The following is a 26304-nucleotide window of genomic DNA, read 5'->3' on the forward strand; positions in this document are numbered from 1 at the left end:
TATATATATATATATATATATATATATATATATATATATATATATATATATATATATATATATATATATATATAGTTTTTTTTTTTTTAAATTTTTGCTTCTCATACATGAAGGTAAAATCTTCTGATCTATGCATAATGGCCCATTGAGATGTCAGTGACATTTCTCATATCAGTGATATTGATCAGATTTCGATCAAAGTTTGGTCAGTGTGTCCGTTTTTACATTGAGTTTCATCCGTTTTTCTCCTATGCAGGGGAAAATTAAAGCGTCTGTGAAAAAAATGAATTGCATCTGAGCGCTCTCCGATTTTTGTTTTTTATTTTACAGACCCTTAGACTTGCATTGGCGAGTTTGATCCTTGACCACTCTGTCCAGTAAAATACGCGGCCGTGTGAACTTGCGTGAAAAACGGAAGTCTGAACGAGCCCTTAAACGGAGGCTATGATAAATGACACTATAATATCAGTAGCGTTCCATGTGTTAGTTAAATGTTTTTATAGTCCATTTATGACTTTTGGGCATCTGTCAGTCATCCATCACCTGTAGGCTATATTGCCATTTGCTGTATACAGTTACATATGTTTACCAGACTCTAACTCTACTATGCTATTCCATATTTTTGGTTTATTGCTGTACATCCTAAATGTAGACAAGTGATATGAACAGCGGTGGGAAATGAATATAAATTCAGTAGACTTTAATGTAAAAGGTTATATAGGCAAATGGCACTGTTACTAAACCCCCTGACCATTAGATTTATCAATATAGGGTGAGGAGGGTCATATGTTGGGAAATGGTCATTAGGGAGAAGAACAAGAGGGCCCCAGCTGTTGGGCCTCCATATATATATCACTAGAGTGCTCCTCTGTTTTATTACAGATTTTGCATGTACTTTTAGACATATTAGCTGCCTTATTGAGCAAGACAGCTGTTGGGGGCCTGCGATACAATCTGCTATGTTTTACCAGCCATATAGGACTACAGGGGGCAGCTATAGTGTTCTTTAATGGCTTTAGTGATTTGCAGAAAGGAGCCTTGAAAATGTCTTATTTTCCTCCACCCTGACTACCTGCACTTGATACAATCGATTAAAGGCTGCATGATCTCCAGCGCAGGGACTTACTCTGTGATGGGTAAAACCGATGTGAGAAAATGTCACATGTAAGTGTATGTTCACATACGCCATGTTTCACAGTACCAGCATAATCACGAAGATTTCTTCACTCTCGTGCACACACTGGGTTTTCTTCCCTCGCGTATTTTGAGCCCAGCTGCGTTTGTCAAGATGAAGCACGTCCATGCTTTCAATGGTTTTATAGCGCTTTTCACCCACTCAAATGAAAAAGCGAAAACGCAAGTAAAAAAAATCTTGCAAACCCCCCCCCCCCCCCCTCACATATTGTATACAGCATTTTGTCATGCCACCGCTCTGCAAAAATGCATTTTGTGAACATCTCTGAATCTGGTTTCCATGAGATGCAAAGAAAGAAAAAAACTCTGAAAGGGACACTAAAGCCCATTTCACCTTTACACTATTTATTGGCTGAAAAATAGTTTATAAGAAAAAATTTTTGATATTGGCCTGTGAAAACATTCAGGCGATCAGTTGCCAAATAAGAAAAACCTTTGTCCGTCAGCTAATTATATAGTTTATACGAGCATGTAAATCAGGAGTGGGAAACCTCAGGCTTGGGGACAGTTTACAGCCCACAATGACCTTTTTTTCCGGCTCCCAGGCAGATTACCGGGGACCAGAGTGCGTGTTAACGACTGTCTTCCGCAAGCACGCGCACGTAGTGTTCACTACAGAATGCTGCGGCGAGTGCGATTTTAAGATTACGTCATGATGCTGGGCAGTGCCAGCATAAGGACTGACTTTGTGGGTGGAGTTAGGTTGTGGGTGGAGTTAGTGCAATGCATTCCCGTTTCACAAGAGGACAGTATTGTCTCCTGTGATGTGTATACCGCAGCCCCATATCTCCTGTGTAGGGTTGAGCGAGTATGTTCTGTCCGAGTATGCTCGGGCCGTCAGTGCAAAGTATGAGAACTGATTTGCCTAGGTGAGAGGCTCTGGACTGAGGTCTAAGGGGTAATGTTTCTCCTTATGGAGAGTGACACACCAGCTCTGGCACGTCAAGGTAAACCTCCGTTCAGAGAGCCTCTCACCTAGCCAAATCAGTTCTCATACTTTGCACTGATGAGGGCCAACAGCCCGAAACACCGTGTCTGCAAATTGAGATTCTGATTTGGCTTTTATCCTAAGTCATATTGCACGAAACGTTATAGGGTTGATTGTGACTTGTAGGATTACTGCTTCCAATAGGTGGCGCTATAGAATACAAGCCCTCTTTTCTCTGAAGAGGCAATTTTCATATTAAATTTCCCAGAGGAGCATTGCACGGCAAATAAGCCTCTTTACCTTGACGTGCCAGAGCTGGTATGTCACTCTCCATAAGGAGAAACGTTACCCCTTAGACCTCAAATGATTAATAAAGAGTAACATTGATTTGCTACTATTCAATAGTGTATAAAACAAATTTGAGACTGAAATGATATCTAGTCTCAAAGGGACAAATAACCTTTTATATTTCCTATATTGTCTTTGGTGTACACACCTCTTAATACAAATTATAAGCACCACCCAGCAAACATAACAAATGCAATTTTTCATTGCTCTTGAAGGACTATCTTGTGAGACAGTCCTGCAAAAATCAAGATAGTTTTTCGGATATATAGAACGTATCATAAAATGAATGTTCATTCATAATATATTCCCGATCTGACTAAACTAGTGACTGATGCTCTGTAATTACTGAACTGTCTGGAAAGAAAACGAGCTAGTGACGGTAAATTATTTTATGTATTGAACCTGTTGGTAAGAACACGCTCCTGATCTGCAGGAGCAAGTCATCAATGAACTAGCTCAGCAGCTGCTGCTCTATAGAACTTTAATAGGAAATGGACCAGCATCACCTTATTTTATTTTTTTTGCATCAGTCAGTTTGTGGGATTGGATAGAGGATCCTTGCTCTCAAAGCGCAAGGAAGAGGCATGGAGACAATCGATAAGGGTTCTAGCTAGAATTGGTGCCAGTGACGTGTCTTTTGGAGTCTAGAGTAGTAGCTTTGTGACTGCTCCGATCCTCAATGTGTATCTTGTGCAATCCTGCAAACAATCTTAGAATATACTTTTGTTTTTTCACAGGCAACTTCTGGGTAATTTTTCAGTGCCCTGGTTTGGGAATTGGCATAGATAGTGGTGTCATATCACAGAACCCTCACGTCCAGTTAAGGATTCCCTTGACAATGTTGCATCTGATTGGCAGCCACAGAATATAACATGATGTTACTATGGATGTGACATCACTTAATCATTGTGTAAACATAGGGCTGCTGCACTGAATGGGGAAAATGATGCAAAATGTACAATTAAACGTTTCATACTTTGAAGGCATTGTCTGAGATTTTAATATTGATGACCAGTCCTAAGGGCGGAACATCAAAAGTAGATCAGTTGAGGACCGACTGACTGGTACAGCATGCTGGTGTACGCCACAGTGCTCACCACAACACAACTCTTCGGACAACAATTGTACCAGGAGTCGGACTGCCACCAATCTAATACTAATAATTTATCCTAAAGATAGTCAGTATTAAAATTCAAGACTCCTTTATTAATAATAGGCACAATGAAAGGTTTTCTGAGATACTGCCGTGCCTTGGAAAATCGATCAAAAGAGGAAACAGATAAAAAAAAGCACAAAACAATAAAAATATCAACCCTTGTCTCGCGTTGACATCCAATTTATGAATATATGATAAATGGTAAAGCATACTTGGCTGTGCTGACTTGTACGATCGCTCGCTCCCTTGCCTGCTTACTCTTGAATTAGACCTTGCATCTCCAGGGTGCAGGCATGGCCTTTTTCCTGTACATTTGTCAGTTGTCCATGATAAACAAGACTTTCACTTCCCGAGTGGGACTCGATCAGAAGACATAATGCTCTTTCTATAAAGGGAAATGTGTTCAGGAAAATGTGGGAGCCAAGAACTACAATCTTCAAATAGCCCGTGCCAAAGTGACATTCTTTAGTGTCCTCTCCTTAAATATTTAAAAGGCAGATGTATGTGTCTTATAAAAAGAGAGGGCCAAGGGATATATTTGTATTAAGCAATTTGTGATCTATTTTACAGCTAGATGATCAAAAAAAAAATGTGAGTATGTGTAATCACATCTTTACAGGTCATAAAGCAGTATATTAACTTTTACAGTGACCAAGTGGATTGGTCTACTGTGACTTTTACATCGCTCTACATATTATATAGTCCTGACAGCTTATTCTATATGTCTGAGGGTAACTGAGCACATAGTCTTGTAGGGGATGCATCCAAATGTTACATTTTTGGGGCCCGATTCATCATTGTGTTTTTGCCAGTTTCTTGGCGTGAAGACAAACCTCTCAACTTCTTGTGATGAAGATTCTGAGAGAAGACCTCACACAGAGAGTGAGTGGAAGTCAGGACAAAGCCCTCACCTGCCGGGACAGTGGGCCTGCTCCCTCAAATCGGGACATCCCGCTGAATCCCAGAATACCTCTCAACAAGGGACTTTTCAATTTGCAACAAACTCATCAGTTTGAGGATTTTTTTCAAGTGGTCTTTTATGGTTTTAGTTTTTTGATTTTTGCGTAAATATTGCTTTTCCAGTTGTGTTAGACTGATTCTTGAAATGCAACTTTTTTTTTTTTTTTTTTTAGTTTCAAAATTTGGTGCTGCTCTACTCTAGCCCCCCCCCCCCCCCCTGCCCACCCTGGATTGATTTATTTTGGAGCTTATTTTTGCAACATGTGACTTTCACTGCTAAAGAAGTCATAAAATTAGTTAGAAAAAAGTCCATTTTGGGCTGTGTAAAATTAATGAATCTTGTGTTGTATCATTTTGATGAATTTGGCACAAAAGAAGTCAGTGATAAACAAGGGGGGAGAAAAAGAAAAGTGACTTTTTTTAAAAATGCTGCAAATTATGAATCAGGCACTTGGGGTTCTAATTGCTGCATCCGTTCTACAAAAGTTGAACTTTCATCTCGTGCTGCTTGGGGTGCTCGGTGCACCCTTGGTTTGGCCAAGAGACTCTGCGCACCGTTCTGTACACTGATTTTTGCACAGCTCTTCTTCCCTCACTGATTGACAGCACTGGTTTGCCTGGAACAAGCAGAGTCTGCCCAGGGAGCGACCTATTGATTAATTGGATCAGTGTGGGGAGAAGCCATCTGGGGGCTCTTTAGTCCCCGACCGACTCATGCTGTTTCCTCTAAAATGCTCCAGTGGAGAAAAACATGGTTGCATTCATTCTGTGTATGGGGGTCTTCAGGTGCACAGGTTCATTTTCGGAGGCTGCCCAGAATTTGGGGTAAAATTTAATTTTTCTTGTGCGCTTGGTGGTTGTTTTTACTTTGCTTTTTGATCCTGTCTCCCTTATGATGAAGAAGGGCAATGTAGTGTCGGCTTCTGTCGTATGATTCAAAGTCTTATGATCGAAAATCAGGACAATGGAGGTTGTTGGTATAAATTGCTATTTTTAATCATCAGACTACCCCCAGAAATGAGGAGCCTAGGGCATTACTTACGGAGTCAGCTTCTGAGGCCGGTCCAGAGCTCACAGCCTTCACAAGTTATCACCTCTTATTTGCATGCTCTGTGACACAGCTTCCTTCCTGCTATCTATAAATGCCAGAAGGACCTTCGTTGAAAGAGCGGTCGCTCCGTTGCTAGGATACCACATTGTTATGTATTTCACCTAATGAATAATAATGAGCGATGTTTGGAATTTGCATAGACTAGAAAACAACCAAAACTTGACAAACTGATATATTGGAAATGTGTAGGTTATAAATCTGATGATCCCATTAATGTGCAATCATTAATGTGATTTATTTTCTTTGCTGGGTATCTGTTCAGTACGATAGGCTCATATATAATAGGCCGTAATGAACTTTAAAGGGTTGTTCCCACAATGCCATATAGTTCAGGGGCTTAAAAATCCAAAAATAAACTTGCCAAATGAATTCCACTTCTCACTGCCCTGGATATCGCCTGAACATCTACATATACATTGTTGCCCATGGATATGACCAGCAGTTTTCTCTTGGCAGGTCGCGCACGCTCAGTATACATATATACATACAGAATATAACTCCAAGTAAATCAAACTTCTGTGAAATCAAACTGTCCACTTAGGAAGCAACACTGATTGACAATTAATATCACATGCTGTTGTGCAAATGGAATAGACAATAGATGGAAATTATTGGCAATTATCAAGACACCCTCAATAAAGGAGTGGTTCTGCAGGTGGGGACCACAGACCACATCTCAGTACCAATGCTTTCTGGCTGATGTTTTGGTCACTTTTGAATGTTGGTTGTGCTTTCACACTCGTGGTAGCATGAGACGGACTCTACAACCCACAGAAGTTGCTCAGGTAGTGCAGCTCATCCAGGATGGCACATCAATGTGAGCTGTGGCAAGAAGGTTTGCTGTGTCTGTCAGCGTAGTGTCCAGAGGCTGGAGGCGCTACCAGGAGACAGGCCAGTACACCAGGAGACGTGGAGGGGGCCATAGGAGGGCAAGAACCCAGCAGCAGGACCGCTACCTCCGCCTTTGTGCAAGGAGGAACAGGAGAAGCACTGCCAGAGCCCTGCAAAATGACCTCCAGCAGGCCACAAATGTGCATGTGTCTGCACAAACGGTTAGAAACCGACTCCATGAGGGTGGTATGAGGGCCTGACGTCCACACATGGGGGTTGTGCTCACAGCCCAACACCGTGCAGGATGCTTGGCATTTGCCACAGAAGACCAGGATTGGCAAAGTAGCCACTAGCGCCCTGTGCTCTTCACAGATGAAATCAGGTTCACACTGAGCACATGTGACAGACGTGACTGAGTCTGGAGACGCCGTGGAGACCGATCTGCTGCCTGCAACATCCTTCAGCATGACCGGTTTGGCAGTGGGTCAGTAATGGTGTGGGGTGACATTTCTTTGGAGGGCCGCACAGCCCTCCATGTACTCGCCAGAGGTAGCTTGACTGCCATTAGGTACCGAGATGAGATCCTCTGACCCCTTGTGAGACCATATGCTGGTGCGGTTGGCCTTGGGTTCCTCCTAATGCAGGACAATGCCAGACCTCATGTGGCTGGAGTGTGTCCGCAGTTCCTGCAAGATGAAGGCATTGAAGCTATGGACTGGCCCGCAGTTCCCCAGACCTGAATCCTTTTGAGCACATCTGGGACATGTCTCGCTCCATCCACCAACGTCACGTTGCACCACAGACTGTCCAGGAGTTGGCTGATGCTTTAGTCCAGGTCTGGGAGGAGATCCCACAGGAGACCATCCGCAACCTCATCCGGAGCATGCCCAGGCGTTGTAGGGAGGTCATACAGGCACGTGGAGGCCACACACAATACTGAGCCTCATTTTGACTTGTTTTAAGGACATTACATCAAAGTTGGATCAGCCTGTAGTGTGTTTTTTACTTTAATTTTGGGGGTGACTCCAAATCCTGGCCTCCATTGGTTAATAAATTTGATTTTCATTGATGATTTTTGTGCGATTTTGTTGTCAGCACATTCAACTTTGTACAGAACAAAGTATTCAATGAGAATATTTCATTCATTCAGATCTAGGATGTGTTATTTGAGTGTTCCCTTTATTTTTTTTGAGCAGTGTATATACATTTGCAAGCACAAATTACAATTCTTATGCAGCAGGTGGAGGAAAAGCCATTACTATCTGTGCAAGGGGCAGTGCAGGGGGTCAGAAAACTATATTACTGAATAAAGGCGATAAATGTTTTGGTGGTTTGTTTTTTGTTCTGTGTTTCCTCAGTCCGATAGTTTTTACCACAAATGTTTTTTTGTTTTATCTTAGGAATTTAGTGAAAAAGTTTTGTCCGAAACGATCTGCAAAAGACGAGGAGCCCAGGTATTTGCATTCTTTTTTCAACTTTAAAAGCAAAGATTGCCCTTATGTTAATGATGTATGGCTTTTTATGTACAAAGCAGTATACCTCACCTGCAGGTGAAGCCTTTGTATCTGTACACACAGGTAACAAGCCAGCTATTAAATAAACTCTACAATAAACACAGTACGCCTGCGCTAACACCCCACACACAGCCTTGTATCCCAGTTTGGCCAGATCCAAACTCCTATTTGTGAACTGCAATATTGAATGGAAATTATTATTCACTCCCCGTATGGTCTTTTTGTAGTATTGTGCATAACTCTACTAGATGTCCCACTGACCTTCAATCTTCCACCGTTCCCAATAAAGATCCAGAGGGTCCATTGTCTTTGAATTACAAAGTCCAGATAAATCTGTTAGTAGTGAGAAATATTCTCCTATACTCGCAACTCAATTCTGTGTGCTTGTGATATTTAGAGCGCCCCAGCCGGTGACGTGTCTCCACGCGCAACATCGTGAGCTCATGGATCCCTTTGTAGTCTTCATCGGAAATAATGTTTTATTTCCATTTCCCAGCACACGCATATGTTGGTGGAAAATTAAAGGCCAGTGCATATGCTGAAAATCTAGGTGCGTTATAGTAGTAAGTGAACATACAGTGGCTTTCGAAAGTATGCACCTCACTTGGGGTTTTTTCGTGTCTTGCTGCCTCACAACCTGGAATGGCACTCCTTTTTTTGAGGGTTTAAGAACATGCCTTGTGTGTAAGTAAAGGATTTTTTCTGCCCTCTCTGCTATAAAGACCACCTCTATGGAGTATACGGTTTATTGTGGTTGTATGGACAGATACTCCAGTCTCTACTTGGGAACTCTGCCGCTCCTTCAGGGTTACCTTTGGTCTCTGTGCTACCTCTGATTAATGCCCTCCTTGCCCGGGCTGAGAGTTTTGGTGGGCGGCCCCCACTTGGCAGGTTTGTTGTGGTAGCATATTCTTTCCATTTGATGATAATGGATTTGATGATGCTTCGGGGGATCATCACAGATTGGGATATTTTTTTATAACCCAACTCGGACTTGTGCTTCTCAACAACTTTGTCCCTGATTTGTTTGGAGATCTCTTTGGTCTTCATGGTGTTGTTTGCTTAGTGGTGCCTCTTGCTTAATGGTGTTGCAGCCGTTGTGGCCTTTCAGAAAAGGTAAAGTATATATACTGACAGACATGTGACATTAGATTGCACACACGTGGATGTCCTGTCACTAAGCATGTGACTTATGACGGTAATTGCTTGCACAATAATTTTTTTAAGGGCTTCATAGCAAAAATAGTTTAATACATATGCACATGCCAATTTTTAGCTATTTGACCCCATAAATTTAATTTATACCTATATTTTTTTCTCTTCACCAACTAAACACTATTTAGTGCTGATGCCTCACAAACGAATCGGATTACAAAAATATTTAAATACAGGTTATGATGTAACAAAATAGGTAAAAAGCCAAGGGGGTGAATGCTTTCGCAAGCCACTGTATATGGAGTGAATAGCATACCACTCAGTTTTGCAGTTCGCAAAAGACAGTGTGGATGTGTCCCAACTAGGTTACAATGCTGTTAGCGCAGGTGTACTTATTTATTGCAGTGTTATTTCAGCTTTACTTGTATCAGGCAACTGCATGGAAATATCCTCATTTGGGGTTTTTACTGCTGAGCTTAAAAGCTTTAAACTTATTTTTTTAGTCTTTTTTGCAACTTAATTGGTTTTCCATTACTCTGACAACCCCTTCACAATCCCTGTTTCCTCATTTTAAAATGACATCTATACTCACCTGCGGTGTCATGCTAGCTCTGTCTGCACTGGCTCTCCTGAAGGGGAGTATAGGCGTTATAGGGGGAAACCTAGGGACTGAGAATGGATTGTTCGAGTAGTTGGACAACCTCTTTAATTGCAAAAGTAAAGAGAATCTATCAGGAGGTTCATGCAGCCTGAACCAAGGGCAGCATGAATCGGACACTGGCAGCATTACTGCAGCCGTGTATATTCAACTCCAAAATGCTGCAGCGTTTAGATAAAACATACTTTATAGAGCCGGCGGCTACCACCTGCCCCGCTCACCTAGACTGACAGGTCTCTGCCTATTTGTGTGTTCTCTGTAACGCCTTTCAGAGTAAAAAATACACCGCTGCAGTAACGTGTCCAGAGTCTGATTCATGCTGGCTGTGTTTTGGGAAGCATGAATCTCTAATCAACTTTCTAAATATTTTCCTAATTTTTTACTGCTGCAGAGACTTTGCAACTTCTTCAAATAGCTGGTTGTCCTGCTGATTATGACATAAATTTGGGAGCACAATGCTTTTAGCTCTGATCTTTTCTCTCTCTCTCCTCTTAGTCAGTGTTTGAGACCATCACTTTAGATATTAGTTGACAGTGCTTGGCTGTCAGATTTTTTTTAAATAAGTTTTACCCCCTCTTGTCCCCGTTGCTTGCTCTAATGTTAATATACAAGGTTGAGGTTTTGGTCTAGTGTATACTCTTCATCAGATCGCAGGCAGCTATTATCACTCAGTCAGTTACAGATAGTATCATTTGCGTTTGTCCAAAAATGGAGATGTGTATATTCTTTTTCATAGGCCTTATTATGATGACTGGTTGTTACTTTGTTCGGGATGTATAAGAATCCTTGTCAATGACTAGCTTAATTGTGGGTTGCAATTGATAGGTGTTATTGTTGTACAAGAGACCCTTCCACTTGCACAGTAAAATCACACTTGATAGGCAGCATAACAATAGGACCTCTGATGTATAGATTTTTCTTTCCTCCGTTACAGATTTTCATCATGTGTAGCATTTTATAATATACTGAACGAGCTGAATGACTACGCCGGACAGCGGGAAGTAGTGGCCGAGGAAATTGGACACAGAGTTTATGGTGAAATAATGAAGTATACCTATGACCTGAAAGCTGAGCGAAAATCGGTATTTATTTTATTATAGCACTTTATATATTAATTTTCAACTCCATACACAGCTGGTCAATTTAAAGGGGTAATCCAGCTGAGTTTCACTTCCACACCGGTATCAGTAGGGGGGCGCAGTGACATGACATCTGCAGATATCTGGCATCTCGAATGTGTGAACGGTAGGTATCGCGCACCTGTCCTTTCGAATGCGTCCCCACCTGTTCTACTGAATAGGAAAGGTAGGTGAATCCTGCTCGGCATACACCTAAGCCGGAAGGTATCTGTAGACGTAATGTCACCGTCGTCTCAAAGTGGAAGTGAATTGAGCCAGAATACCCTTTTAAAAAGGTCATGTCACCAAGTGAATGCTCGCCGGTTTTTGCTTTTATTTTTATTCCCACAGCTCCCTTGACTATTGTTAGTTGTCTTTTTTTATATCCGCCATATGGTATATGGTCCCATAGATATGGGCGTTTTTATCAAGTTGATAATTATGCATACAGACCTGCCCCCAAGGAATCCTGTTAGCACTGCCCACTAGGTGAAGACAATGAAAATGAACGCTAAATTAAAAAAAAAAAAAAACATATTTCTGGAACAGTGTGGCTGATCATTTAGGGGAAGAAAATTCATGGAAGCAGCTAGAGTAAAGTAAGAGCAATTCCTGGCCACTTTTGACCTGGTGACAGGTTCTCTTTTAGTATAGCCAATTCTCTCAAAGCTGCAGATCCATCAGTAGGCAAAAGTATTTTATAACACACAAAGTATGTCACATTTTTAGACTTTACCTTTATGAGCTCATGTTGTTCTTAATAGCTTCATTCTCCAAAGAAAAAAAGACTAAAAATGTTTTAATATAGAGGCAAAAGACATGTGAACATGCTACTTCATAATCTTCTTAGTCTACAGGTTGGATGCAGTTTCTTACATCACATAATCCTGAAGAAGGATCCTTCCTGCTTTCTCACATCTGTTAAGAAAATCTTTAGTAACTAAACACAAGTTTATGCATTTCAATTGGGGGTTATGGCAAGTTTTTCTTCAAAGAAATTATGTAATGTGCAGTGTTCTGTAGTTGAATCAAAGATTGTACAATTGTTTTAATATCCTGAAAATTGATATCAAAAATCAAAATATTTTGTTTTATTTTCTTGAAAGCATCTGCAAGAGGGCCGGAGAGCACAGCAGTACCTCGATATGTGTTTGAAACAAATGGACAGTGTAAGTTCTGCTTTTCTGCAGTATTTTAGTCTCTTCCTTAAATACATACGCAGTCTTCACTTCCAGGGATGTACATGAGATGTGATCATACCTATAAGTGCACAGTCAGAGGTGCGGACACCACACAGATTACAGTACAATACGTGGGTTTTCCCAAAATTTGACATTACATGCATGTCTATTTCTACAGTATGCTCTTAATGACCCGGTATTGTCGCACATAAATAGGTAGAAATCTTTAGATAACGTGCAGATTTTGCAACAGTCTGAGTCGTGAATTATGCAACAGTCTCGTGTTCACATCTCAGAAAGTGATGTCCTGACCAATATCCTGTCGGCCGCACTTGCATTACATAAATTGCAAAATAATAATCAATTTTACTATATTCCTTTTTTGTTTTCCCTTTTTATTTTCTTCAATTACAATATCTGCAGAGTAAAAAGAGGTTCGAGAGGGAATGCAAAGAAGCAGAAAAGGCACAGCAGACATACGAGAGACTGGATAATGACACCAATGCCACAAAATCTGACGTAGAGAAGGTAAAGGCTTCATATTTAATGCCAGTTACATAGGATTTTTTTTTTTCTATCATTTTCACTTATTGATATTTTTTCACTCATTAGACAAGCCCACATATAACGGCTATAATATCAATGGTGACATCAGCGTGTTCTGTGCTGAGAAGCTAGATAGTGCCCAAGCTATTCCTCCCTCCCCGCTGCCTGCCTGTCCTCCCTCCCCGCTGCCTGCCTGTCCTCCCTCCCCGCTGCCTGCCTGTCCTCCCTCCCCGCCGCCTGCCTGTCCTCCCTCCCCGCCGCCTGCCCTTTACCCAAAAGACGGCCAGTTGCTGCTTTAATGGGCATTTAGGTCTTTGTCTCCAAAATTTAGGTGCTTTTTTTTTTGCCTGCCAGCTTATATTCAGGTGATATGTCTGTAGGATACGAGTGGATGTAAATTTCTCCTCAAATTAATTTTGGACTTTCTGCTATTTAAATGACTGATCCCAATTTCAAAACGTCAGACATTAGGATATTGCTGGGTTTTTTTTGTTTTTGTTTTTTTTATAATGATGGTTCCCTTGACACCAAGCCTGAAAATTCATGTTTCAGTGCGCATAAACGTAATTTTTGATAACCATAGGTGTCTGAGAAGTTGTGATAAATATTACTGTGTGCAGGTTCCTTGTAAAGCGCTGACTCTGTAGTCCTTGTGCCTGCAGGGGGAACTCTGTGGTCAGTGGACATTTTTCTTCCCTAATAGTTATAGAACTGTACAGCAGTAACCCTGGAGAACTATTAGGCACCCGCACACCTAGTGCTGAATTTACCCTGCAACTGAAAATATGCAGTGTTATAAAAGATCAGCAAAGTATGAGCGATTTTATCAAATCTTATCTACAGATTTTCCAGACAGAAATTTAAATATCTTGTGGACTTTTAAATGGAATGTGTCATCAGAATATTACATTTTGTACATATTTTTTTTAGTTAAAAGGGTATTCCTATTTCCAAGATCCTATCCCAATATCTAGTAGGTGTAATAATATTAGCAAATTCTTCCAATTAGAAATGTAGTATAGTTCTTCTGATAAGCTATGTCACTTACCCCATATCCAGGGCATTGCAGTAGCTTAGGTATCCATGGTTGCGAAAACTCATATATTGACAGTTAGTGGTCGTAACCATGGATATCTAAGCTACTGCAATGCCCTGCGTATAGGGTAGGTGACACAGCGAACCAGAAGAACTATACTAGATTTGTAATTGGAGGTATTTGCTATTATTAGTACACCTACTATATATTTGGATAGGATCTTGGAGATGGGAATACACCTTTAAATGTTATAAAAAAAAAATAATCCTTTTTCACCCTTCGACAGAACCGCAGTATTTGTTGTTTTAATTTTACACTCTGAAATATAGTATATAAGAAGGGGTTGCCCGAGTAGTAAAAACCCCTTTTAGGTGCATTTAGACGAGCCTACTATCGGTGAACTTTGGTTCGAAAGGGGCCTGAGCTCGATTGAACATGTGATCAATCAATGAATGAGCAGAACACTCATTGGGTGATTAAATCTAAACAGGCGATGTGCTATCGATAATATGACACAGCTTTACACTGATGAGGGGCAAATGCCCCGAAACACGTGTCAGCAATAGGAGTATGTGCTTTGTTGTCTTATCCTGAGTCATATGGCAAGGCTTTTTAAAGGGTTGATAGTGACTTTTAGGACTGCTGCATCCAATAGGTGGCACTAGAGTTCAAATGAGGCGATTTACATACTGTATGAAGACAGAATGGTCGTATCAGCAGCAGTTCGTCGACGCGTCAGTATTCACCTGCTTGTTTATACAAGCACAGATCAACTTCCATAAGGTCTATTGTTGCTTCTCTGAAAAGACCTTTAGACTTTCTTATTTACAGAAGACTTTTCAGCAGTCTCATCGTCATAGACATGATGTGATGTTACAGCTTACCTGCTCCCACTCCCTTCACAATCAGATTTATGGGAGCAGCATGCACAAAAGTCTTATATAACTAGTACAGGGGACCTTTGTATTATACTACCAGTGCATTGTTTTTAAGGTGATGGATCCACCTTGGTTTCCAGCTTTTATAGATTGTGTTTTATATTTTTTGTTCCCTTTAACAGGCGAAGCAGCAGCTGAACCTGCGCACCCACATGGCAGACGAAAGCAAAAACGAATACGCCGCACAACTACAGAATTACAACCAGGAACAACACAAACATTTCTACATTGTTATCCCACAGGTTTACAAGGTGAGCGGCGCCTGTTTGTCCTCGGATCAGCCATTATAAATATTGCGCCCCTGTTTGTTTTGTAAATATTTACTGGGCCGTGTGTGTTTTTTAGGATGACAGAAAGCTTTGGGTGTGTCAGATTAGGAGTATAAATATCCCAGAAGAAACGCAATATTGTAAGATAAACAGGAAAAAATGTCATACTTTTTTTTGTAATTGAAGAATGGCGTATTCTCCTGCCACAAAAGGCTCCATACTTCCTCTGTGTTGCCGGCCATTAGAAGAGGTTTTTGAACAATGACTTTCCTTTATAGGTTTCCTGTTTATTTTACTGTGGATACCTAATAACTGAGCCCAAGTCACTATTTTGTCATGCTTGGTGTGCTAAACCAAGGGGAACTCTTACTCTACCCGTCTCCCTCCCTTAAATCACTGTTGTTTTCTATCAAAACCAATGCGTATGAAATCAGATAGAATGTAAATGTCAGGGTAAACTCATTCAAAAATCACACACACACACACACACACACACACACACACACACACACACACACACACACACACACACACACACACTTATATGAAAAAGTTTGGGCACCCCACACACACACACAGTTATATGAAAAAGTTTGGGCACCCCTATTAATCTTATGCTTAATGTTTTTTTAAAAATTGGTGTTTTTGCAACAGCTATTTCAGTTTGATATATGTAATAACTGTTGGACACAGTAATGTTTCTGCCTTGAAATGAGGTTTATTGTACTAACAGAAAATGTGCAATCTGCATTCAAACAAAATTTGACAGGTGCATAAGTATGGGCACCTCACCAGAAAAGTGACATTAATATTTAGTAGATCCTCCTTTTGCAAAAATAACAGCCTCTAGTCGCTTCCTGTAGCTTTTAATGAGTTCCTGGATCCTGGATGAAGGTATTTTTGACCATTCCTCTTTACAAAACAATTCCAGTTCAGTTAAGTTTGATGGTCACTGAGCATGGACAGCCCTCTTCAAATGATCCCACAGATGTTCAATGATATTCAGGTCTGGGGACTGGGATGGCCATTCCAGAACATTGTAATTGTTCCTCTGCATGAATGCCTGAGTAGATTTGGAGCGGTGTTTTGGATCATTGTCTTGCTGAAAGATCCATCCCCTGCGTAACTTCAACTTTATCACTGATTCTTGAACATTGTCAAGAATCTGCTGATACTGAGTGGAATCCTTGCTTCCCTCAACTTTAAGAAGATTCCCGGTGCTGGCATTGGCCACACAGCCCCAAAGCATGATGGAACCTCCACCAAATTTTACTGTGGGTAGCAAGTGTTTTTCTTGGAATGCTGTGGTTTTTTGCCGCCATGCATAACGCCTTTTTGTATGACCAAACAACTCAATCTTGGTTTCATCAGTCCACAGGACCTTCTTCCAAAAAGAAATTGGCTTCTCCAAATGTGCTTTTGCATACCTCAGCCGACTCTGTTTGTGGCTTGCTTGCAGAAACGGCTTCTTTCGCATCACTCTCCCATACAGCTTCTCCTTGTGCAAAGTGCGTTGTATAGTTGACCGATGCACAGTGACACCATCTGCAGCAAGTTGATGCTGCAGCTCTCTGGAGGTGGTCTGAGGATTGTCCTTGACTGATCTCACCATTCTTCTCCTCTGCCTTTCTGATGTTTTTCTTGGCCTGCCACTTCTGGCCTTAACAAGAACTGTCCCTGTGTTCTTCCATTTCCTTACTATGTTCCTCACAGTGGAAACTGACAGGTTAAATCTCTGAGACAGCTTTTTGTATCCTTCCCCTGAGCAACTATGTTGAATAATCTTTGTTTTCAGATCATTTGACAATTGTTTTGAGGAGCCCATGATGCCACTCTTCAGAGGAGATTCAAACAGGAGAACAACTTGCAAGTGGCCACTTTAAGTAGCTTTTCTCATGATTGCATACACCTGGCTATGAAGTTCAAAGCTCAATGAGGTTACAAAACCAAAAAAAGGGCTTTAGTAAGTCAGTAAAAAGTAGGTAGGAGTATTTAAAACAAGAAAATGATAAGGGTGCCCATACTTATGCACCTGTCAAATTTTGTTTGAATACAGATTGCACATTTTCTGTTAGTACAATAAACCTCATTTCAAGGCAGAAACATTACTGCGTCTAACAGTTATTACATATATCAAACTGAAATAGTTGTTGCAAAAACACCAATTTTTAAAAACATTAAGCTTAAGATTAATAGGGGTGCCCAAACTTTTTCATATAACTGTACATACATATATACACACACACCCCTGTCTTAATGAGGTGTGTGCAGGAATAAGATGCACCGAATTCATTAAGAGGCACCCACCACTTAATGAGTTTGACGCACCTTATCAGGGACGTGTGCCTAACATTTCTGGGATAAGGAACGCTACCACTTTCGGTTAAGCCCCCCCCCATAAACTTTAGATAGCTGTCAAACAAATGATGGCTTTGTCGGCAGTTCTCGACAAACTGACTACTCCTTACGCAGGAGCGCTGCGGTCTTTGGTATGAGAGAGACGCTGCCAGACATCTCTGGCAGAGGATTACCTAGAGAACAAAATGATCGGCTGTCCAAAATCGGACAAGTTGGATCCTTATCTACTCAGACTTCTGTGGGGTAAGCGTCAAGGGTGGTGGTGAGGGGTTCCTCATACACATTAGTCTGTTGGACGACCCAGTTAATATGAATTTCCTCCATCAATTACTGGTGTCCGTTGGTGTCCCAACAGTAGGGCGCCCCGTGATCAGCTTGCCATAGAGAAGCCGTTCTTGTTTTAGATTATGCATGCAAACCCCCTTTTACCATTGTTTCCTTTCCTTACAGTGCTCACTTTAGACTATCCTTTTTGTTGGGCTATGTTCACATGTCCAGTAATCATCCATTAGAACAGAACCAGCAGCAATCCTTTGGAAAAAAACAAAACAAAAAAAACACAACTTATTTTATCTGCTTTTAAAAACTGATCTCTTCTGTATCCATTTTTTAACACTGAAGTCTATGGAAAACTAATCTGTTAGATAGCCATCCGTCTTTCTTTCCTTTTAAAAAGGATCTGTTTTTTCACCTACTGGATCCTTTTAAAAAGGAAGAAAACAGATGGATATTTAACAGATTTTTTTTCATAGACTTCAATGTTTAAAAAAAAAAAAAAAAAGGATGCCGCTGAAATTAGTTTATGAACAGACAAAAGTTGTCTGCCCAACTTTTTTTGCCAACTGATTTCAGCTGGATCCATTCTAACAGATGATTACTGAAAATGTGAACATAACCTTAAAATGCCTTCTCTTGTGATTAGATCATTTCTATGCCGCAGCTGTTCATTTCCACGGTAGCGCCCCCACAGGGGAAATAAAACATTACATTGTGCATTATTGAAATAAGTGGACAGTCTCTGTAGTGTATGAATTATTGGAAGCTGGAGCAGGGACCATGGCTTTCATTAGGACGACTTCTTACAAGGGTGTGCACTAACGCTGTTTAAAAGAGTTTTCTAAGATAAAATGATCCATTTGGAGATCACAGTCCCTTCATCATTCAGCTGCTATTGGTGGGTGCGTCTGCGGTAATCTTGGGTGATCAGGTAAAAAAGCTGCCGACACTTGCAGAAATCTGCTTGTTGTATGATGCCCATTGCTGGCCACTGCTGTTCCTGCTTGTGTGGCACTGATCTTTTGTGATTTAACTTCTAAATAATTTTAATATATTGCTGCTCACTTGTACGGGCTAGCTATTTATAGAGACCTGTGAAGTCATAGTTTGTCTCAGACATGTCCATACATAGTAACTGGCATTTCTCTTGGGTTTTCAAGGAAGTTTGATAAGTATACAGTACTCATTGTATCAAGAAAGAAATGTACAGCAGGGGTTATAGTCCTCCAGCAGAGGTAGTGCTAAAAAAAGAAAGTGTACAGCTACCATAAAGGGGTTATAGTCCTCCAGCAGAGGTAGTGATTAAAAAAAAAAAGAAAGCATGAGTATGCAGCTACCAAAAAGGGGTTATCTGGGAACTTAAAATTGATAGGATATCTTTAAGGTTGATTGTGGTGGGAGTGCGACTTTCAGCAACCTCATCGATCAGCTGTTTAAAAGTGCCCCGCGCTCCCGCCCGGGTGGTGCCCCTTCTTCATTGTTTGCCAGATTCAGAGAAATAATTTTTTTGGTGTCTGGTAATAACTTACTTGAATGGAACAAAGCTGTAGAAAATTGTAATATCAGGCACGGCCACTAATAATGGTGTGGAGCTGTGCCTGGTTAACAGTAGGGTTGCAAAAGTGCTGTGGCCCCCTCAAACGGCGAAATCGGTATGGGGCATGGAGAGTCGGACCCTCAGTGATCTAATATTGATGGCCAATTCGAAGGCGATGGCATGAATTTTATAGTCCCGCTTAACCCCTTCAGTATTTCTATACGTAATCTAGCCCTGACAGTTAATTTATTCTGAATGTTAGGCGCAGAATATATGATGCCAGATGCAGAAGACTGTGCAAAATGTTAATCTGTTTTCAAAGGAAAAAAAGAGTACCCTCAGCAAAATACCAAATTTAAATCTTTTACGGTCACATATTTATTTGGTGATATATGTACCCATATTCCACCCCCGCTCTCCCCCATCCAATTTTTCTGCTTAAAAGGTCATGGTAAATATTTTTGTTATTGGGAGTTATGTAATTACTAGGAGAGGACTAGTAAATCTCCTCCCGTAACCGGTTCCATTCCTCCTTTCATGATGCCATTGTCTCCTTACCAGGTTCCTTCTCTTAATCAGAAGTGTTATGCTAGTAAAATATCTAGAGGTATGACCCACTGGTAAGCGATGGGCACCAACATTGAGGGTGGAATGAGACCTGTCAGGACCCAGAATAATAATTAATAAAGAAAAAAAAGTAGCAGTCACAAATTGCAAATTTATAAATTGAACTTGTATTATTTACTTTCATTTTTATCTCTATATAAATATATATCCTGTAAAGAATGACCAACTCCATTTTCTGATGCGTAATCTACATTTTATTACAGTACAGGTTATATCCAAGGCTTTAACTTTTGCCCCTTTTTAATATTTGATTTGCTTTGCATATCCTTTTTACAGCACCTTCAGGAAATGGATGAGAGGAGGACTACGAAGCTGAGCGAGTGTTATAAAGGTTTTGCTGACGCAGAGCGAAAAGTTATCCCAATTATCTCAAAATGCTTAGAAGGAATGGTGCAGGCAGCCAAGTCTGTGGATGATCGTAGGGTGAGAATAGCATTTTTTTTCTTTTATGGTCTTTGTTTGAGGTTTGAGCGCGCAAATATGGGAGCAGCATATTGTATGGGGCAGAGACCCTGATTCCAGCCATGTATCACTTACTGGGCTGCTTGCTACAGATTGGATACAATCACAGTTTTCTCTGCTGCAGATCTACCAGTTCTCTGAATGCTGAGCTGTGTATAACCCCTTCCCACATCTTTGATTGGCAGCTTTCTGTCTACACTGTGCATAGGCAAAAAGCCAAGTGCGGGGCTATACCGAGCTCATGAATATGAAGGACTAAATGGCAGCAGGATTACTAGTCCTTTTAGTAATGATCTCCTGCTGATAAAACAATTAATTTATCCAAACTATAGCAAGCAGCCCAATGAGTGACACATCGCTGGAAGCAGGGTCTCTGTCACCACATTAAGCTGCTCTCAGATAGTGACAGATTCCCTTTAAACATTGTCATAGATATGATTACATGGCTCTTGCTCTAGTTTTGGTTTGTGTGTGTGTGTGTAATATGTATATACATAATGTGTGTGTATAATGTTTTTCTAGTACTAGTCCATTACAATCTGATATACCGTATATTCCGGCGTATAAGACGACCTGGTGTATAAGACGACCCCCCTACTTTCCTGTTAAAATATAGAGTTTAGGATATATTCACCGTATAAGACTACCCCTTTTCCAACGCATACCAAACACCGGTAAAAATTTTAAAAAAACAGATTTGAATTTAACATGGTCCTTTTTTAATTTAAATTCTTATGACATGCAGGTATATAGCAGGAAAACTGTCACTCATAAACATATTAAAATAGGGGGGTCCCCACGTCATTTTTTGGGGGGGTCCCCCATTCTAATAGCTAGTAAAGGCTAGGTATTCAGCTGGGGGCTGATATTAGTAGTCTGGGAAGCTCCGTGGGTGTTACCCTCTTCCCAGACTTCAAACATCTGCCCCAGCCGTCTGCTTAACCTCCGCTAGAGACTATAATGATGGTGGATCCCACGCCAATTTTCTTTTTAAAAAAAATCCTTTATTTTAACACTAAATGACAATTGAGGGGTTAATAAAGATGCAGTCCCTAAATTATTAATTTTGTAATTAATTTTTCCCAAAAATGTTGACGTGGGGCTTCGCCATATTTTTGTGTCCAGCCAGGTACAGCAGGCAGGAACGGGCTGCCCCCAACCACCAGCTGCCTATTTGTACCTGGCCGGACACAACAATATAGGGAAGCCCTTTTTTTTTTTTAATTATTTCATGAAATAATTAAAAAAAAAAATACGTGGGGCTTCGCCCTATTTTTGTGTCCAGCCAGGTACAACTAGGCAGCTGGGGGCTGGAATCTGCAGCGCAGGGAGGCCCAAGCTTTCTGGGCCACCCCCGCTGCAAATTGCAGTCCGCAGCCGCCCCGGAAAATGGCGCGTTCATAGAAGCGCCATCTTCTGGCGCTGTACCCAACTCATCCAGGGCCCTGGTGCGGTGGCTCACTGGGTAATAAAGGGGTTAAGGCCAGCTTGGCATTATCAGCTGGCCCTAAGCCCGAAATTCATGGGGTCACGCCAATATTAGACATGAACACCATGAATTTCTAGTAAAGTAATTAAAAAAAACACAACACCCAGAATAAAGTCCTTTAATTGAAATAAAGACACAATTTTTTAATGTTCTAAATTAAACCATACTTACCATCACGCCCATTCCAGCTGAAGCCAACGATCTCCTGCAATAAAAGTAAAATAATAAAGCAACCTCATCCTTACCTCTCCATGGTTCCCAGGACCGGTCCAGCTCTGCTACATTCACATGACAGGCTGCACCGCAGCAGAACGCTGCCGTTCAGCTTGCCATGCGGCAGACACTGAGAAGCGCAGGCATGCTTGTGCTCCTCAGTGTCTGACTGTGACGGCATCCAGATGAGCCGAGATCATGTCCAATGAACTCGGCTCACCTCATGCACGTCACTGACAGCGTGGGAAAATTCTCCTGCTCCCCGCATGCGCAGTAGAAGTTTCCCACGCCGTCAGTGACGGACGTCCAGGAGGTGAGCTGAGTTCATTGTCGGCTCATCTGGATGCCGTCACAGCCAGACACTGAGGAGCGCAAGCATGCCTGCGCTTCTCAGTGTCTGCGGGATGACAGGCTGGATGGCGGCGTTCTGCTGCGGTCCAGCCTGTCATCTCGATGTAGCAGAGCTGAAGCTGTCGTGGGAACCATGGAGAGGTAAGGATGAGGTTGCTTTATTATTTTTCTTTTATTGCAGGAGATCGTTGGCTTCAGCTGGAATGGGCGTGATGGTAAGTATGGTTTAATTTAGAACAATAAAGGATTGTGTCTTTATTTCAATTAAAGGACTTTATTCTGGGTGTTTGTGTTTTTTTTAACTTTGACTATGGGGTTAGTAATGGGGGTGTCTTATAGACGCCTCTCCATTACTAACCTGGGCTTGATGTCAGCTGGCATTATAAGCTGACATCAACCCCAGCCCTATTACCCCACTGCCACCGCTACAGGGCAGTGGGAAGAGCGAGGCTAAGTGCCAGATTTGGCGCATCCTATGGATGCGCCATTTCTGGGGCGGCTGACGGCTGGTGTTTCAAGCCTGGGAGGGGGCCAATATTCATGGCACCCTTCCTGGGCTATTAATATCAGCCTCCAGCTGTCTGCCTAGCCTTTGCTAGCTATTAAAATAGGGGGGACCCCACGTCATTTTTTTGGGATCCCCCATTTTAATAGCTAGTAAAGGCTAGGTATTCAGCTGGGGGCTGATATTAGTAGCCTGGGAAGCTCCGTGGGTATTACCCCCTTCCCAGGCTTCAAACATTTGCCCCAGCTGTCTGCTTAACCTCCGCTAGAGACTAAAATTAAGGGGAACCCCACGCCAATTTTTTTTTTAATAAATCCGTTATTTTAACACTAGATGACAAGTACAGTAACCAGCACTGTCACTGTACTTCATATATATGTGACTGACATGTTTCTATCTATCTAATCTATGTGTGAAGCTCTATTCTGTCTGTTATAAATTGTCGGGTACAGATGCTGAATTGCCGGCCGGCTTTTTTAAAGAGACGGTGCATGAAAAAACTATTATTTGTTTTAATAAATCCTTTACACTAAATGACAAGTACAGTAAGCAATACTGTCACTGTACTTCATATATATGTGACTGACATGTTTCTATCTATCTAATCTGTGTGAAGCTCTATTCTTTCTGTTATAAATTGTCGGGTGCCGGCTTATGCCGCTGCTGAATTGCCGGCTTTTCATATATTGTCACAGAAGCGATGCGAACTTCCCTGCTCCGGACACAGCGCAGCGCTTCTGTGACAAGTGAAAGCTGTCGGCACAGAAGCCCTGCGCTGTGTCCGGAGCTGGGAATACGCAGCGATGTGTCCGTTTCAGCACAGAAGCGCTGACCGTCTGGACCTACCGCCGCCGTATTTTAACTCCCTCCACCTTATATTAACTCCGACATGGCAGGGATACGGCCACGGCAGCTTATTAACACCCCCAGAGTATCCCCGCATGTCAATTTCTGAAAGTTCAAAAGCATTACCGGCGTATAAGACGACCCCAGACTAGACAGAAGATTTTTCAGTCTTCAAAAGTCGTCTTATACGCCGGAATATACGGTACTATTTCTTCTTCTTCCCTTTTTACATTTAGGACTCTCAAATAGTGGTGGATTGCTTTAAATCTGGATTTGAACCCCCTGGAGATTTCCCTTTCGAGGACTACAGTCAGCATATTTACCGAACGGTTTCTGATGGAACAATAAGTACCCCAAAGCCAGAAGTAGTAAGAATCGACCCCAAAATAACAATGGGAAAAGCGAAGGGCAAGCTGTGGCTCTTTGGGAAGAAACCCAAGGTGAGAACGGTCTCGTTATTCTATCCTCACAAAGGGTTTGTCTCTGCAGGGAGGGCCCTGTCCATATGGCCAAGAAATAAATTTCAGGGACCTCCGTAGTGGAAAGCTGCTGCGGTGAGCGGTCCCGTTCAGAAGGACCTGGCTTATAATGACCCCAGTATTATTTTCCGTCAGTGCCGTGCCTTATTTCTGCTTTTGTCTGGCCTTATACTTGGCTCTGTGCATGCATGTAGCACGCTTGTGAAGCGGATCTGCTCTTGTGGCAGCCGCTTTCTGCAGCATCACTACAAATTAATTGCTAATGGTTGCCCGGCTTTGAAGTAAGCAAACCATAGCAATTCTTTCCAGTGACACAGCGGAAATCCGCTGCAGAATTTAGGCTACAGCAACACTGCGACTTATACCACGACTGCCGTTCACAAGGTGCTGCTGCTACAGAAGTGAATGGGGTCATGTTGAGACATCTACACTAGAATGACGAGCAAGTTCCCCCCCAAAAAAATCAGATTTTGATGGATTTTTTTGTGGCTTTCTTGTCCCTATCATGTAGATGTCATAATGCAACCCGATTCACAGTGCTGCCACCTAGAGGCCAAACTGTGACACTGACGTGTCCAAGAAAGCATCTCATTTTACTGCTTGCAGTAAAATGTAATAATATTTCTTTATTATGACACCTAGGATTAATGATAGATCCTTTTACTGCTTCATATCAGACACAAAATATAAGTGACATAGAACTACGCAAGAGGGTAGTTACTTAGGGCTGGCACTACCCATGGTAAAAAGTTGAACTTGTGAAGAGGGTGCTGGTAGGTCGCTTCCTAATGATTATCATCTCCACAGAATGAGAATTTTTTTCATTGAGAACATTTTTTGCCACAGTGTCCTTTTTAAATCTTATTTTTCATGGTACCCTAATGTCCTGGGTTTGAGGGTATGGGTCTTGAATATATGGATTTATTGCCTTGTTTGATATATTATTGTATAGGAGCCAGAAATAAATGCCATTTGTGGTGTAATGTATGGGCTTATGCCAGGATTTTGCACTGAGACAATACCTTAGTCAGATCATTAAGTACACGGTAAAAGATCTGAACAGCCATCTGCATGCCAGTATTGTACAACCTGCGGAGAGATTTTCCCACCACTTCACTTGATTTTCATTGATCGGGCACAGTTGCTTAGTAGCAATTGCCTTGAATCACTTTTTAGCTGCTTTTGATCACAGACAGACGATTTCCTTGCTCGTCTCTACGGGGAAAAAAAAGCTGCTGGCTAAAAAGAAAAATTACTTTTTTTTCCTCTACTAAACTTTTTTTTTTTTTTTTTCATCTTTTATTTCTATTTTTTTGGGACACTTCTATCTGCTAGTGGACCTTTTGACATGTCCCTTTTAACGAAGACCTGTTCACTCTCCTAATATGTCAGTCCTATGAAAAATAGTCACCCCAAGTTGTAAGTAAGTGTATATATAAATTTCCAGGAGGAACAATAGTAGAATTGCACAATATAGAGTCCTAAAAAAAAAACTGAGCTCCGGGCATGTTATTCCAGGAGGATTACAAGAATTAAATAAATACGCGTCAGGTTTTTTCTTCTGTTTTCTGAGTTTGTCTTGTGACAAAATAAAGGAAGCGGAGACCGAATTCTAATATTCCTTCCTTGTTTTCTGCCTTTTGTTCAATTTGGTGGAGGATGAAAAGTAAATTTCATGCAGTTATCAAAGTTACTCAGAGTTTAGGAAGTTAGAGAATATTTATAGCAAAAGCAGAAGTGGATTCTGACCACAGTCTGTCGTATTTTAGGAAACTAGTTTGGAGATTTGTGAAGTGCTGAGCATTTTTTTTTTTTTAATTTACGTTGTCTGGTCTCAAATAACAGTTCTGCACTAACAGCCCAGGATGATGGGAGCTTAAAGGGGTATTCCCATTTCCAAGATCCAATCCCAATATGTGGTAGGTTTAATATTAATATTAGCGAATACCTCCAATTAGATATGTAGTATAGTTCTTCTGATTTGCTATGTTTCTTTCCCATGTGCAGGGCATTGCAGGACCTTAGGTATCCATGGTTACGACCACTAGCAACTAGCTGTCACTATCTTAGTGGTCGTAACCATGGATACCTAAGGTCCTGCAATGCCTGCACGTGAGAAACGTGACATGGCTAATCAGAAAAACAATACTGCATTTTTAATTGGAGGTATTTTCTAATATTATTATTATTACACCTACTACATATTGGTATGGGTTCT

At 41.4% G+C, this 26304-nt stretch overlaps 1 protein-coding gene across 4 annotated transcripts in view; it reads left to right on the forward strand.

Annotated features, from left to right (window-relative positions):
- Window positions 1-26304, forward strand: part of FNBP1L (formin binding protein 1 like) — a 142216-nt gene that overhangs the window by 88257 nt on the left and 27655 nt on the right. For all 4 annotated transcript variants that reach the window (XM_073643214.1, XM_073643213.1, XM_073643215.1 and 1 more), the window contains 7 exons: window positions 7929-7982; window positions 10790-10937; window positions 12080-12142; window positions 12578-12682; window positions 14797-14925; window positions 20018-20164; window positions 23844-24047. In XM_073643214.1, the coding sequence (XP_073499315.1) occupies window positions 7929-7982; window positions 10790-10937; window positions 12080-12142; window positions 12578-12682; window positions 14797-14925; window positions 20018-20164; window positions 23844-24047 (850 nt within the window). The remainder of the gene's footprint in view (window positions 1-7928; window positions 7983-10789; window positions 10938-12079; window positions 12143-12577; window positions 12683-14796; window positions 14926-20017; window positions 20165-23843; window positions 24048-26304) is intronic.

The sequence above is a fragment of the Phyllobates terribilis genome, unplaced genomic scaffold, assembly GCF_046119375.1.
Source record: "Phyllobates terribilis strain yellow unplaced genomic scaffold, ASM4611937v1 Scaffold_8__6_contigs__length_399053987, whole genome shotgun sequence".
NCBI classification, from domain to species: Eukaryota; Metazoa; Chordata; class Amphibia; order Anura; family Dendrobatidae; genus Phyllobates; species Phyllobates terribilis.